The following is a 14755-nucleotide window of genomic DNA, read 5'->3' as shown; positions in this document are numbered from 1 at the left end:
CTGAGCACTGATGGCGGGATTGTGCGTTCTTGGTGAAGCTCGGCAACTTGTTGCCATCCTGTATCTGTCCCGCAGGAGTGATGTTCGGATGTACCGATCCTGTGCAGGTGTTGTTACACATGGTCTGCCACTGCGAGGACAATCAGCTGTCAGTCCTGTCTCCCTGTAGAGCTGTCATAGGCATCTCACAGTACGGACATTTCAATTTCTTGCCCTAGCCACATCTGCAGTCTTCATGCCTCCTTGCAGCATGCCTAACCCACGCTCACGCAGATGAGCAGGAATCCTGGGCATCTTTCTTTTGGTGTTTTTCACCCAAATAAATATGAAAGGCCTCTTTTAGTGTCCTAAGGTTTCATTACTGTGACCTTAATTGCCTACCGTCTGTAAGCTGTTAGTGTCTTAACGACCGTTCCACAGGTGCATGTTCATTAATTGTTTATGGTTCATTGAACAAGCATGGGAAACAGTGTTTAAACCCATTTCAATGAAGATCTGTGAAGTTATTTGGATTTTACATTTTAGTTTATCTTATTTATTTATTGCCCTATCATGGTGGAACAGCATTTTTTAAAATAAATTATACATCTCATGTATTTATTGTCCCATCATGGGGAACTACATTTTAAAAATAAATTATACATCAAATGTATTTATGATCCTATATTGATGGAACGGTCCACAACCCTATACCCTAGACACCCACCTGAATGACCCAGATACTAAGGAGAAGTCCCTAACTGTTTTATGGGCCTGCTGTAAGTGGTCTGTATGCAGCCGAAATGTGGTCAGAGACCTAGAGCAGCACTGCCCCCTCAAGATCCTGAGGCTGCTTGGCAGGGTTGGTCCTGCAAAGCCAAAGCCCCCTAAAGGGAGAGCATACTACACAAGGACATTCTCAAAGCTGCTAATGAGAACCTTGACGACCTTGTACCTAGCCGGTGGGGATTCCCCCACCCAGGCAGTGGCAGTACTGGCAACACTAGCTGCAGTAACCCATGGGGAGGGTGTCACACTCGGACATTCAGAGAGGGGGTATATTATTGTAGCCCTGGTGACACAAAATCAAAGGTCTGACTGCACTGAGATGCTTGGGAATATGTTCAATACGGGGGACTGTGTTGTGGGTGTTTCAGGGGAAGGGGGTTTATCTCCATCATCTAGGATGTGGCAATGGTTAATCAAATATCCACACTTCTGCCCATTTTTTGCTCAGTCTTGCAGGCCTTCTTTTACAGCTGCAACTGTATATGCATTCATAAATCAAGACCTTTCTTGAGTTGGGCTCTGGGATGGTGCAACTGTTAAGTCTATGGTTGTTGTGGGGGAAAGGGTGTGTGTGTGTGTGTGTGTGTGTGTGTGTGTGTGTGTGTGTGTGTGTGTGTGTGTGTGTGTGTGTGTGTGTGTGTGTGTGTGTGTGTGTGTGTGTGTGTGTGTGTGTGTGTGTGTGTGTGTGTGTGTGTGTGTGTGTGTGTACAGTGGGGCAAAAAAGTATTTAGTCAGCCACCATTTGTGCAAGTTCTCCCCTTAAAAAGATGAGAGAGGCCTGTAATGTATCATAGGTACACTTCAACTATGACAGAGAAAATGAGAGAAAAAAATCCAGAAAATCACATTGTAGGATTTTTAATGAATTTATTTGCAAATTATGGTGGAAAATAAGTATTTGGTCAATAAACTTTTGTTATCTCAATACTTTGTTATATACCCTTTGTTGGCAATGACAGAGGTCAAACGTTTTCTGTGTGTGTGTGTATGAGTGTGTGGCTGTGTATCCCACAACTGTTGCGAGGGAGTAAAAGACGTTATGGACAATATAGGATGAGCCACAATAATTGTTTGATATAATAATAATTGTTTGCCATAATGTTCATTTAATGTTGTAAATGACTATTGTAGCTGGAAACGACAGATTAAAAAAAAATGAATTTCTACATAGGCGTACAGAGGCCCATTATCAGCAACCATCACTCCTGTGTTCCAATGGCACATTGTGTTAGCTAATCCAAGTTTATCATTTTAAAAGGCTAATTGATCATTAGAAAAACCCTTTTGCACTTGTTAGCAGAGCTGAAAACTGTTATCCTGATTTAAAGAAGCAATAAAACTGGCCTTCCACTTAAGCCAAATTTTGCTTTGACGTCAATGGAAGACTAACCGAACATTGGGAAGTTAGGATTCGCCCATTCAAGAAAACCTTCCACCTTTTCACATTTTACTCCTAGTTCAGGATCAGTTTCGCTTTTAAATACATGGTTATATTTGACATAAGGTTGGGGTTGAGCTGACCCTAGAGCAGTACTTATGAACAACCAACCTCTGTCTGGTGCAAGTAGATGTAATGGTTTGGCTGGGAATGAGGATGATGGTTGGGATGGGGGTTGTTTCTCTCAGTCTCCTTATGTCTTCTCTTCTGGTGTTCTTATTTATGTCCTAACAGTCACCCTGCCCTGTACGTCAGACAGGGGGAGGTGTGGAGTGGGACCGCCAGGCCGCAAGTACAAACCAGTTTCTTTCCACTGCCTTGCTCACAACGCGTTGTCTTGTGGGGGACCTGCTGTGCCCCGGTGCCACCTTCACTAGGTGCCACCTTCACTAGGGTGAAGGTGGCACTGGCATGGATGTATTCCAGATTAGGACTGTGGCACACAGGCATTGGAGTGTTTGGGGGGGCGCAACATCCATTCCACACTGTCCTGAGCCAACCCTTGCAATAACCACTGCATGGACAGGGTCACATTCTTGCATGGCGCCCGACAAGCGCCAAGCACGTGGTCGGGACCGCAAATTGGCTGACTGGCACGGTCCCTGCGGGTCACCCCCTTAGAAATCTCTTTGGCGCTGTTGGTACTGTATGCCTGGAGCTTTTTAAAGGTCTTTGTGAACCTTCCAGAAACCCTGTACGTTCTATTGGGTGGCCTACTGAGTGATGTCATGGAGGAACTGGCTGCTCGTTGCTTTCTTGGTTCTCGTGCTCCCACTACTACACAGCTTGGTTCTCGTGCTCCCACTACTACACAGCTTGGTTCTCGTGCTCCCACTACTACACAGTTTGGTTCTCGTGCTCCCACTACTACACAGCTTGGTTCTCGTGCTCCCACTACTACACAGCTTGGTTCTCGTGCTCCCACTACTACACAGCTTGGTTCTCGTGCTCCCACTACTACACAGCTTGGTTCTCGTGCTCCCACTACTACACAGCTTGGTTCTCGTGCTCCCACTACTACACAGCTTGGTTCTCGTGCTCCCACTACTACACAGCTTGGTTCTCGTGCTCCCACTACTACACAGCTTGGTTCTCGTGCTCCCACTACTACACAGCTTGGTTCTCGTGCTCCCACTACTACACAGCTTGGTTCTCGTGCTCCCACTACTACACAGCTTGGTTCTCGTGCTCCCACTACTACACAGCTTGCTGACGGCCCATTTCAAATGCTTAATGTGGAGCGTTTCATTTTTTTGCAGATCAAAATCCATGAAGGAATGAATTGCCTCGCCAAGAGTTTTATTTTATCTCCATCGTGAAATAACTAGCAAATGTGCCATGTCTCCAAATGGTACTAGGGGCAAATCAAGTGGCATTTCAGACAAATGAATGAGAGGGCTGAGTGTGTTTTGACTTCTTTCTTGTAAGGGAGGTGGGGAGGAGGGAGAATGTGTCAGTTACTTGAACTCTGTGAAACGTTCAATCTGAGGTGCATTTAACTCTAATGAACTTATCCTCTGCAGCAGAGGTAACTCTGGGTCTTCTTTTCCTGTGGCAGTCCTCATTAGAACCAGTAAAGCGGCACAAATGAGGCGCATTGAGGTCCGAGCCCTGAAATGGAAGACAAAAGCCATTTTGAAAAGCATATTGTAGTGCATTAATTTTTCTGTACAACACTCCTGGCCTGCAGCGTAACCCTGTTCACATCCATGTCTGTTTTCATTGACAAACTCTCTTTTATTGACACACTCTCTTCTTCTGCTTTTGGTGGTGCATCATCTTCATTGTGTGACCATCACTAAGCTCACAGCTGTTCAGTGACAGCCACTGGATATCATCCAGATTTGAATGGGGAGGACACAATGATTAATTCCTGGCACGAGAAAATGTATTTTCTCTCCCCAAAAGAATGGACAACTGCAGTGATAATCCCCCCCCCCCCAGCCCGAATTGCATCACATATAACAAATGTTTTATGCTCTTACAAAGGATATTTAATTAGTTCCTTCACGACTTATCTTTGTTCCTTGAAGACGTGTGCATTTATTTTAACTACAGAATAAATAGGTAGAGAAAATGCAACAAAAGCAGGGACCTCAGCAATGCAAAATATGCTGGTCCTCCGCAGTGCTGCCACTTGTTATACAGTACTCTCTTATGTGCATGCATTTTTCAATGGAGGATACCATTAGCTACGGTAGGGGTTTGCTGCCCTGTGTACTGAGGGCTCTGCCTGCCAGATCAACAGAAGCCTGCATGGAGGGCAGTGTCAAAGCATTCTGACACCCTGGGCACCAGAGAGTAGAGAGACGAAGGAGCATTAGAGTTAACCCAATCTCAACTGGGGGAGGATTGGAATTTGGAAACGGTCCTCAGCAGCGCTCTTACTTACAGGGTCTTGATTGCGTGGACTTGCATTAGGTAGGCCGCAGCCTGCGTTTCAGCTCATCCTACTAGACAAGTAGCTGAACTTGCGTGGGTGTACACTAATTATAGACCGGAGTCATGTGACTTGACCAATCACGTGTCAAGGCGGGCACTGCAGAGCTTAGCATCTCAACAGACACTATTTGTATGGTCTTTCATTTGGTCGGGATATTTGTGCTCATCAAAATGGTTAAACAACAAACGGTCCCATGCCGCTGGTAGATCATGTTAGATTTAGCCATACACATACAGGTGGGCACTGAATGACATGCAGGGGGAAGGGGAACAAATGAAATACACAGGTTACAATTACCTCCCTCTCCATTTCTAGTCCTTGATATCTGGGAAGTTGTGACTTGTATTTTAATAACAAGCAAGAAAAATAAATCACCTCATCATAGGCACAAACACAACACAAAGACATCTTGCTCACAGTTGACCGTTTCCATAACTTGTTCATATCCTAAATGTATTCACACAGTATGTAGGTCTAGTTCTTATCAAACACATCTACAAATGACCAGTCATTTTCTGACCAGTGTCTGTCAGAATGCATTGTTCCATTTGGATTCTTCCTATCATTTTGGAAACTGCACCCTCTCGGCCCCGAGAGTGGAAGAATGTGATTGTTCTATTCTCGCATTCCTTCCCATATTCTATTACCTCAATTGCAGCAGTCCTGTAAATTGTCTGTTCGATTTCAACTCGACTGGTTACGGAAATACACGGAACACCTTGTCAAAGGAAAGTCATGGCCTTCGGTTTAATAGTGTTACAAAAGAACACGTTCTGACAAAATTAGTAGCAACGAAAGTAGAAGACTGGTGGCCGTCGGAACAATGATTCCTCACCAGTCCTGCAGTCTCTTTCAGAACATTCTGGTCTCTCATTTCGAGCTCCGAACACACACCCCTTTTTGGCTCGTAGACTCTGCAAGTCAAAGCCGCAAGTCCACCGTCCGTATACTCACACAAACACTCAGATGACATTTCCTGTTGTCTTGTCTTTGAGTGGCAGATGGGTTCAGCGAGATCACCCTCATATACCTATTCCCATATCTATCTCTGTTGTTTTTTGGTTTCAAAATGTAATAAAAAAGCTTATCTGATTTTCCAAAGAAAATAGAGAATGATGAGGATAGTTCACTGCTATATACACCTTTTCTATTCATATACTGTCTATACACAGCATTATATACTGTATAAGTAAATCAATATACACTGAGTGTACAACACATTAGGAACACCTTCTTTAATATTGAGTTGTAACCCCTTTTGCCCTTAGAACAGCCTGAATTCGTCGGGGCATGGACCCTACAAGGTGTTGAAAGCGTTCCACACGGATGCTGGCCCATGTAGACTCCAATGCTTCCCACAGTTGTGTCAAGTTGGCTGGATGTCCTTTGGGTGGTGGACCATTCTTGATACACACGGTAAACTGTTGAGTGTGAAACCCAGCAGCATTGATAGTTCTTGACACACTCAAACCGGTGCGCCTGGCACCTCCTACCATACCCTGTTCAAAGGCACTTAAACCTGTTGTCTTGCCCATTCACCCTCTGAATGGCACATATACACAATCCAGGTCTTAACTGTCTCAAGGCTTAAAAATCCTTCTTTAACTCGTCTCCTCCCCTTCATCTACACTGACTGAAGTGGATTTAACAAGTGACATCAATAAGGGATCATAGACTGACCAGGTAAATCCTAATGTTTTGTACACTAAGTGTAAGTCAATCAATACGGATCAATGAAGCTTGAGATCTGGCCAAAGGCTCATAGATCCCAGCTGTCAGTGTACCCCCCTGAACGTGGTCTGAAATCACTTGGTTCTGACCCTCTCTAATGCTCCCTTTGCAGATGGTGTTCCTGTGTGGACTGTACCAAATTCTCCCTCGGGGGAACAACTGAAGAACGGTGGCCCGACCGCTCTACGCTCTGCCGAGCCCTCCCCAGCCCTAAGGAAAAGAAGCCCCCATGGTGCTGAGGTAAGGGGAGATTTTTACACACACACACACCTCTTACCTTAATTACTCACCATATGCAGTATACTCTCACACATTGAGCCTCTGGGGTGTCTGTACACGTGTGTGTTTCATCCCCGGTTAAAGGGGCCAGGTTCTTCAGAAGCATCTCGAAAGAGGTGGTGTATTGTAACTTGACAGAGGAGACGACATGACTGCTTCCAAAGATCTCTTCATCTGCGCCCGCTCTAAGGGTAGCAGAGCTATTACCCAGGCCATCAACCGATAAGGGCCTATCAATTAAGACATTTTGAACCCATCATAAACATGCATAACTTGATCACATGCACATTTTAACGAATGCACTGTGAGCATAACACTTGCTGTATATTGTCATACACAACATTTGTTTTTCATGTGGTGCTTTCACGCTCGGGAGAGCAATTCAGCGAATCGAAGTCATGTCCTGTGTCAGAGCAAGGAGAGGAAATACGGTCTAATAAGATACAATTCTATTCATCACATGCGCCGAATACAACCGTGAAATGCTTACTTTACAAAGCCCCTAATTAACCGACAATGCAGTTTTAAGAAAATAAGAGTTAAAGAAATATTGATGAAATAAACTAAAGTGAAACAACTAAAGCATAACAAGGAAGTAACAATAATGAGGCTATGCACAGGGGGTACAGGTTAGTGGAGGTAATATATATATATATAGTACCAATCAGTGTTTCTATACACCTACTCATTCCAGAATAGTAGTGAAGACTATTAAAGTGTTATATTTTATATTTGAGGTTCTTCAAAGTAGCCACCCTTTGCCTTGATGACAGCTTTGCACACTCTTGTGTGTTATTAGTTTAAGCAGACTGTGTTTGTCTATTGTTGTGACTCGTGATGATGCGATTGCGTTTTTCCTCTGTTGTGAAATTCCATTGCAGTGACTTGTGTTGCTCAGAGGGGCGTAGGAACTCAATGCACCTCTAAAATGTTAATAGTGATGCTAGTGCCGGTTAGTGTGTGTGTGTGTGTGGGGGGGGACGGGGGTTCCCATGAATATCTAATAGAACAGGGGAGTTACAATTTCACAGAAATCGCTCTGTCATTTGAACCACATTGAACTTTGATTCTGACATTATTATTATTATTACATCATCCCAGTTGAACGATATTTTACATTCCGAATGAGACCAAGACTAATGAGGAGATTGTCCCCTCTAACACATCGGCTGTCATGCTAAGGCATAATAACCCTGTCAAATGTTACAATTAGAACATTACCTTGTCATAAATGCTCGTCATTACAGATGAATTCTAGCCTCGTAATTACCAGACTGATTATCGCTGCGCTATTATATCCGTGCGGCGTTTTCATGTCAACTCACGGGATCGGGCGGCTCACGAGGATAGATTAATTCAACACCCATGTCAGTACACAAATCTCAATCAGAATATACAATGAGGTTGAACGGGGTGGGGGTGGGGGGGTTTAAGTGGCTTTTTGATCTTGATGCGTGCTGAGAATAATTGCAATCCAGACGAATACCATCATGAGGTATACAACATGTATTATAAACCCAACTTGTCATTTAGTAGGGTTGAAACGTAATGTAACAGGCTTTGTATGGTAAAGTCGTACTTAGTAATAGACCGACGACTGTAATCGCTTAATGTGTCTCTGTGGTGACATTTACTACTCTATGGATTCCCTGTACATTTTCATCGTAATAGGTCAAACATTGATAATAAGACCAAGTTCAGTGATCCATGCTTAAGGCAGTTATATTGTTAAAAAAAAATATATATATATATATATATATATACTAGGCCTACAATTGAACTACGTCGATCATTTCCACACAGTCTCATTTTGCAGAGGGTGTTAGATTAATCAATGTGGAAGTTTGATATGGTCAGGTGACTTGGTGTGTCGACGGGATAAATCAATGGTTACGTGTGCTGGTGCCAGCCTCATCTGGGATCACTCCCATTTTGGCTAGGGGCTTCCCTATGATCAAATCCGCCATGACTGTGATGTATAGGGGATTTCCAGTGAGTGCTTGGAATTGGTGTTTGTTCGATGGCAGTTACTCAATACAAGTGTTTTTTGGTGGTGGTGGGGGGGGGGTCGTCCATCTTCAAATGTTTCTGTGGACTATTGCAAAAAATGACAAAGTAGTCACAGAACTTTGCTTATGTGGCAGAGTTCGAGAAGAGGTAGAGAGTCTGGTTAGATGCTGAAAAGTTATTTTGGAACTCTGCTTTGTTGAGTGCCATATACAGTAAATATTTCATGTGATTTCATTGGTCAAGATTTTCTGTGCTGTGTATCTGGACTAGATTGCATCTCCGGTCTGTCTATAGGTCACAGCAATCGAGTCCACCAAAAACCATCACAACTTGAAACTTTCTGATAGTTCACCCAGACTGTGTGTCGAGACTAGCGGCTAGCTACTTCTCCAACCCCCCCTTTGTTCTGATGTGTGAAACCAACATTTCATTAACGGTGCTAGAACTGGAGGGGCCTGTCGAGGAAGAGGGCAAAGAGGAGATGGAGCTAATTGCCAAAGGCTAATTAGTCCAGCTTGACACATAGTTTTATCTTCTAATGATAGCCGACACCCTCATATATTCTCGATTCATTATTCTCGCTCCAATCAGGGAAGACAGAGCGTCTGCCATCTTCTGCTTCTGCCTTAGTAAGGAGAGAAGTCAAGAAGGAGTTAGAGATATGAGGAAAGGATTCATCTCAAGTGGATGGGTTTTTAAAAAACTTTTTTGGGGCCATTGAACTGTAGTGATTTTCAGGAGTTGAGATGATCGAGGTGGCTAATGGATGTGGTGGATAGAGTGATTGACAGGGGGTACATGTGCTCGTCAGAACTGCAGGGATGAACTTGGTAGAGTTTAGAGGAGCTGGTGTCATGCCTGCCCCCTGGTGGCTTTGAAATACACTGCTCAAAAAAATAAAGGGAACACTAAAATAACACATCCTAGATCTGAATGAATGAAATATTCTTATTAAATAAGTTTTTCTTTACATAGTTGAATGTGCTGACAACAAAATCACACAAAAATTATCAATGGAATAGATTTGGTCTGGATTTGGAGTCACACTCAAAATTCAAGTGGAAAACCACACTACAGGCTGATCCAACTTTGTAATGTCCTTAAAACAAGTCAAAATGAGGCTCAGTAGTGTGTGTGTGGCCTCCACGTAACTGTATGACCTCCCTACAACGCCTGGGCATGCTGTTGATGAGGTGGCGGATGGTCTCCTGAGGGATCTCCTCCCAGACCTGGACTAAAGCATCCACCAACTCCTGGACAGTCTGTGGTGCAACGTGGCGTTGGTGGATGGAGCGAGACATGATGTCCCAGATGTGCTCAATTGGATTCAGGTCTGGGGAATGGGCGGGCCAGTCCATAGCATCAATGTCTTCCTCTTGCAGGAACTGCTGACACACTCCAGCCACATGAGGTCTAGCATTGTCTTGCATTAGGAGGAACCCAGGGCCAACCGCACCAGCACATGGTCTCACAAGGGGTCTGAGGATCTCATCTCGGTACCTAATGGCAGTCAGGCTACCTCTGGCGAGCACATGGAGGACTGTGCGACACCCCCCCCCCCCCCCCCCCCCCCCCCCCCCCAAAGAAATGCCACCCCACACCATGACTGCGCCACCGGTCATGCTGGAGGATGTTGCAGGCAAGCAGAACGTTCTCCACGGCGTCTCCAGACTCTGTCACGTGCTCAGTGTGAACCTGCTTTCATCTGTGAAGAGCACAGGGCGCCAGTGGCGAATTTGCCAATGTTGGTGTTCTCTGGCAAATGCCAAACGTCCTGCACGGTGTTGGGCTGTAAGCACAACCCCAACCTTTGGACGTCGGGCCCTCATTACCACCCTCATGGAGTCTGTTTCTGACCGTTTGAGCAGACACATGCACATTTGTGGCCTGCTGGAGGTCATTTTGCAGGGCTCTGGCAGTGCTCCTCCTGCTCCTCCTTGCATAAAGGCGGAGGTAGCGGTCCTGCTGCTGGATTTTTGCCCTCCTACGGCCTCCTCCACGTCTCCTGATGTACTGGTTTGTCTCCTGGTAGCGCCTCCATGCTCTGGACACTACGCTGACAGACACAGCAAACCTTCTTGCCACAGCTCGCATTGATGTGCCATCCTGGATGAGCTGCACTACCTGAGCCACTTGTATGGGTTGTAGACTCCATCTCATGCTACCACTAGAGTGAAAGCACCGCCAGCATTCAAAAGTGACCAAAATATCAGCCAGGCTGTATAGGAACTGAGAAGTGGTCTGTGGTCACCACCTGCAGAACCACTCCTTTATTGGGGGTGTCTTGCTAATTGCCTATAATTTCCACCTGTTGTCTATTCCATTTGCACAACAGCATGTGAAATGTATTGTCAATCAGTGTTGCTTCCTAAATGGACAGTTTGATTTCACAGAAGTGTGATTGACTTGGAGTTACATTGTGTTGTTTAAGTGTTCCCTTTATTGTTTTGAGCAGTGTATATTGTAGCCACAGCATCATACTTCTTTGCTGAGGTTCTTTTTACTCTTTGGCAGCCATTCTCATTATGGGCTATAGGTAATACAGTGGCCTACTGTAGGACATATAAGTGTCTGTGTCACAGAATATGTGGTTTGATGGCTCTTAAATGCAAGGAGATTCAGGCAGTATTACTATATAGTCCGTTCACACCTTGACTCGTCTGTGACATTGCCTTTAACACCATACACAAGCCAAGGGGAAGTGTTTAGCTCTTGGGGTTTCCATACACTCTTGACTCTATGCTTATTCTCTGTTTTTTAAAGCAGCATCAGTCATTAGACTGGTTCTTCTGATTCAGGAAGAACAGAAGCAGTAAAAACATGATGTTTAAAATGGCGTTTAACATCAGGAGAAAGCACGTCATCATCTGGCAGGGGGTCAGAGTGTGCCGAGGAAACATGGGATTTAAAGTGCTTGTGTCAGCAGAAATCAGGTGGTTTTATGCATTTCCAATACCCCATGCAATATTTTGGCAGGTATAATACAATAGTCCCAGCATCACTATTCTGTATGCAGAGTAGATTGCTAGTAGAGAAATGATGACAGCTATTTCATTCAATTCCTCATACCAGAGAGGCAAGGAAATGGATCTGTACTTTCTGTAACTTTGAAACTTGGATAATGGCTGAACAACATGTATTTGCTGTAACTTTGAAACTTGGATAATGACTGAACAACATATATTTGCTGTAACTTTGAAACTTGGATAATGGCTGAACAACATGTATTTGCTGTAACTTTGAAACTTGGATAATGGCTGAACAACATGTATTTGCTGTAACTTTTAAACTTGGGTAATGGCTGAACAACACATGTATTTTCTGTAACTTTGAAACTTGGATAATGGCTGAACAACATGTATTTTCTGTAACTTTGAAACTTGGATAATGACTGAACAACATGTATTTGCTGTAACTTTGAAACTTGGATAATGACTGAACAACATGTATTTGCTGTCCCAAATGACCTGGACAGGGCTTTGTAATCAAAACAAAGGATCACAGAGTATTCGGAATACAATATTTTAGTGATGTTTACTTTGTTTAAAGGGGAAGTTCACCCCAAAACACTCCTGGGCCCGTCTTAACACTTGTCTGGCCATTTGTTACTACCCCAGACAGTTTGTAGGTGTTTTGCTTGAGTTTTTAGATGTACAGTTGAAGTCGGAAGTTTACATACACCTTAGCCAAATACATTTAAACTCAGTTTTTCACAATTCCTGACATTTAATCCGAGGACATATTCCCTGTTTTAGGTCAGTTAGGATTACCACTTCATTTTAAGAATGTGAAATGTCAGAATAATAGTAGAGATAATGATTTATTTCAGTTTTTATTTCTTATATCAAATTCCCAGTGGGTCAGAAGTCTACTCAACTAGAATTTTGATTGCATTGCCTTTAAATTGTTTAACTGGGTAAAACGGGTAGCCTTCCACAAGATTCCCACAATAGGTTGGGTGAATTTTGGCCCATTCCTCCTGACAGAGCTGGTGTAACTGAGTCAGGTTTGTAGGCCTCCTTGCTTGCGCACACTTTTTCAGTTCTGCTCACACATTTTCTATAGGATTGAGGTCAGGGCTTTGTGATGGCCACTCCAATACCTTGACTGTGTTGTCCTTAAGCCATTTTGCCATAACTTCCTGACTGATGTCTTGAGATGTTGCTTCAACATATCCATGTAATTTTCCTTCCTCATGATGCCATCTATTTTGTGAAGAGCACCAGTCCTTTCTGCAGCAAAGCACCCCCACATCATGATGCTGCCACCCCTGTGTTTCACGGTTGGGATGGTGTTCTTCGGCTTGCAAGCATCCCCCTTGCCAAACAGTTCTATTTTTGTTTCATCAGACCAGAGGACATTTCTCCAAAAAGTACGATCTTTGTCCCCATGTGCAGTTGCAAACCGTAGTCTGGCTTTTTTATGGCGTTTTTGGAGCAGTGGCTTCTTCCTTGCTAAGCGAACCTTCAGGTTATGTCGATATAGGACTTGTTTTACTGTGGATATAGACACGTTTGTACTTGTTTCCTCCAGCATCTTCACAAGGTCCTTTGCTGTTGTTCTGGGATTGATTTGCGCTTTTTGCACCAAAGTACATTCATCTCTAGGAGACAGAATGCTTCTCCTTCCTGAGTGGTATTTTATTTTAATTTCACCTTTATTTAACCAGGTAGGCAAGTTGAGAACAAGTTCTCATTTACATTTGTAAGTGATGGCTGTGTGGACCCACGGTGTTTATACTTGCGTACTATTGTTCGTACAGATGAACGTGGTACCTTGCTCCCAAGGAAGAACCAGACTTGTGGAGTTTCTTTTGATTTTCTGTTAGAGGAATTTAAAATTCCTATATGTTTTATAGCCAAAATCAAATTCGCACTCTCTCTAGTTCATTAATGAGGTGTAAGTTCATTAATTATGCATGAAGTAGATCGAGACCAGTCTTAAAAGCCAGGTAACAGTGTTTAATTCAAGAGAGTACTGCCACATACACATATTTCCACATATTTCCACAGGTTATAAACTGAAAATGAGCATTTTAGCATTTTCAGCATTTTCTAAACGTTCTATTATTTCACCAGTAGAGGGGCCCTCTAGCCCTCTAGCACTAAGTAGGTCTTTGTTTTTTTTTAAACACATTTTTCAATTCAATGCCGAGACACTGATGTTAATGTAGCATTTTGATATAAAAATACAGATGTCGAAATAGTCAAGCAATGGACCAAAAAACTGTCTGGGGTACTGACAAATAACAAGGCAAGTGCTATGAAGGGAACATAAGTGTTTTGGGGGGGATCTTCCCATTTATTGACTTTTTAAACATGTAACTGAGGCATACATTAGCTTTTTGCACTAGCATTGACAGTCCAATTCACCAACCCACATTTCCTTCACACATTGCACTTGGACCTATACTCTACACACTTTCAATACATTCAGTGGTCGTTCCTCTCTCCAGTAGAGGGTAGCAGAAGATAGTGATGTAAATGAATGGATACTGCCATGTGTGATGTCAGACACTACATGACCAATAGTATGTGGACACCTGCTTGTCGAACATCTCATTCCAAACTCATCGGTATTATTATGGAGTTGATCCCCCCCCCCCCTTTGCTGCTATAACAGCTTCCACTCCTCTGGGAAGGCTTTCCACTAGATGTTGGAACATTGCTGTGGGAACTTGCTTCCATTCAGCCAGGAGCATTACTGAGGTCAGGCACTGATGTTAGGCGTTTAGGCCTGGCTCGCAGTTGGCGTTCCAATTCTTCCCAAAGGTGTTTGATAGGGTTGAGGTCCGGGATCTGTGCAGACCAGTCAAGTTCTTCCACGCCAATCTCGACAAACCATATCTGTATGAACCTCGCTTTGTGAAAAACAGCCCCGGACTATGCATTTGTGCAGGTAGTGTTCTCCTGGCATCCGCCAAACCCAGAATCGTCCGTCAGACTGCCAGATGGTGAAGAGTGATTCTTCACTCCAGACATCGCATACCATTGCTCCAGAGTCCAATGGCGGCGAGCTTTACACCACTCCAGCCGAAACTTGGCATAGCGTATGATGAGCTTAGTCTTAATGCGTAGCTGCTCGGC

At 43.8% G+C, this 14755-nt stretch overlaps 1 protein-coding gene across 2 annotated transcripts in view; it reads left to right on the top strand.

Moving 5' to 3' along the window:
- LOC124012044 (oxysterol-binding protein-related protein 10-like) overlaps positions 1–14755 on the top strand; it is a 165549-nt gene that overhangs the window by 117643 nt on the left and 33151 nt on the right. For both annotated transcript variants that reach the window (XM_046325410.1, XM_046325409.1), the window contains one exon: positions 6493–6620. In XM_046325410.1, coding sequence (XP_046181366.1) covers positions 6493–6620 — 128 coding nt within the window. The remainder of the gene's footprint in view (positions 1–6492; positions 6621–14755) is intronic.

Source organism: Oncorhynchus gorbuscha, linkage group LG24 (assembly GCF_021184085.1).
Source record: "Oncorhynchus gorbuscha isolate QuinsamMale2020 ecotype Even-year linkage group LG24, OgorEven_v1.0, whole genome shotgun sequence".
NCBI classification, from domain to species: Eukaryota; Metazoa; Chordata; class Actinopteri; order Salmoniformes; family Salmonidae; genus Oncorhynchus; species Oncorhynchus gorbuscha.
This window is presented reverse-complemented; position numbering and strand designations above follow the sequence as displayed.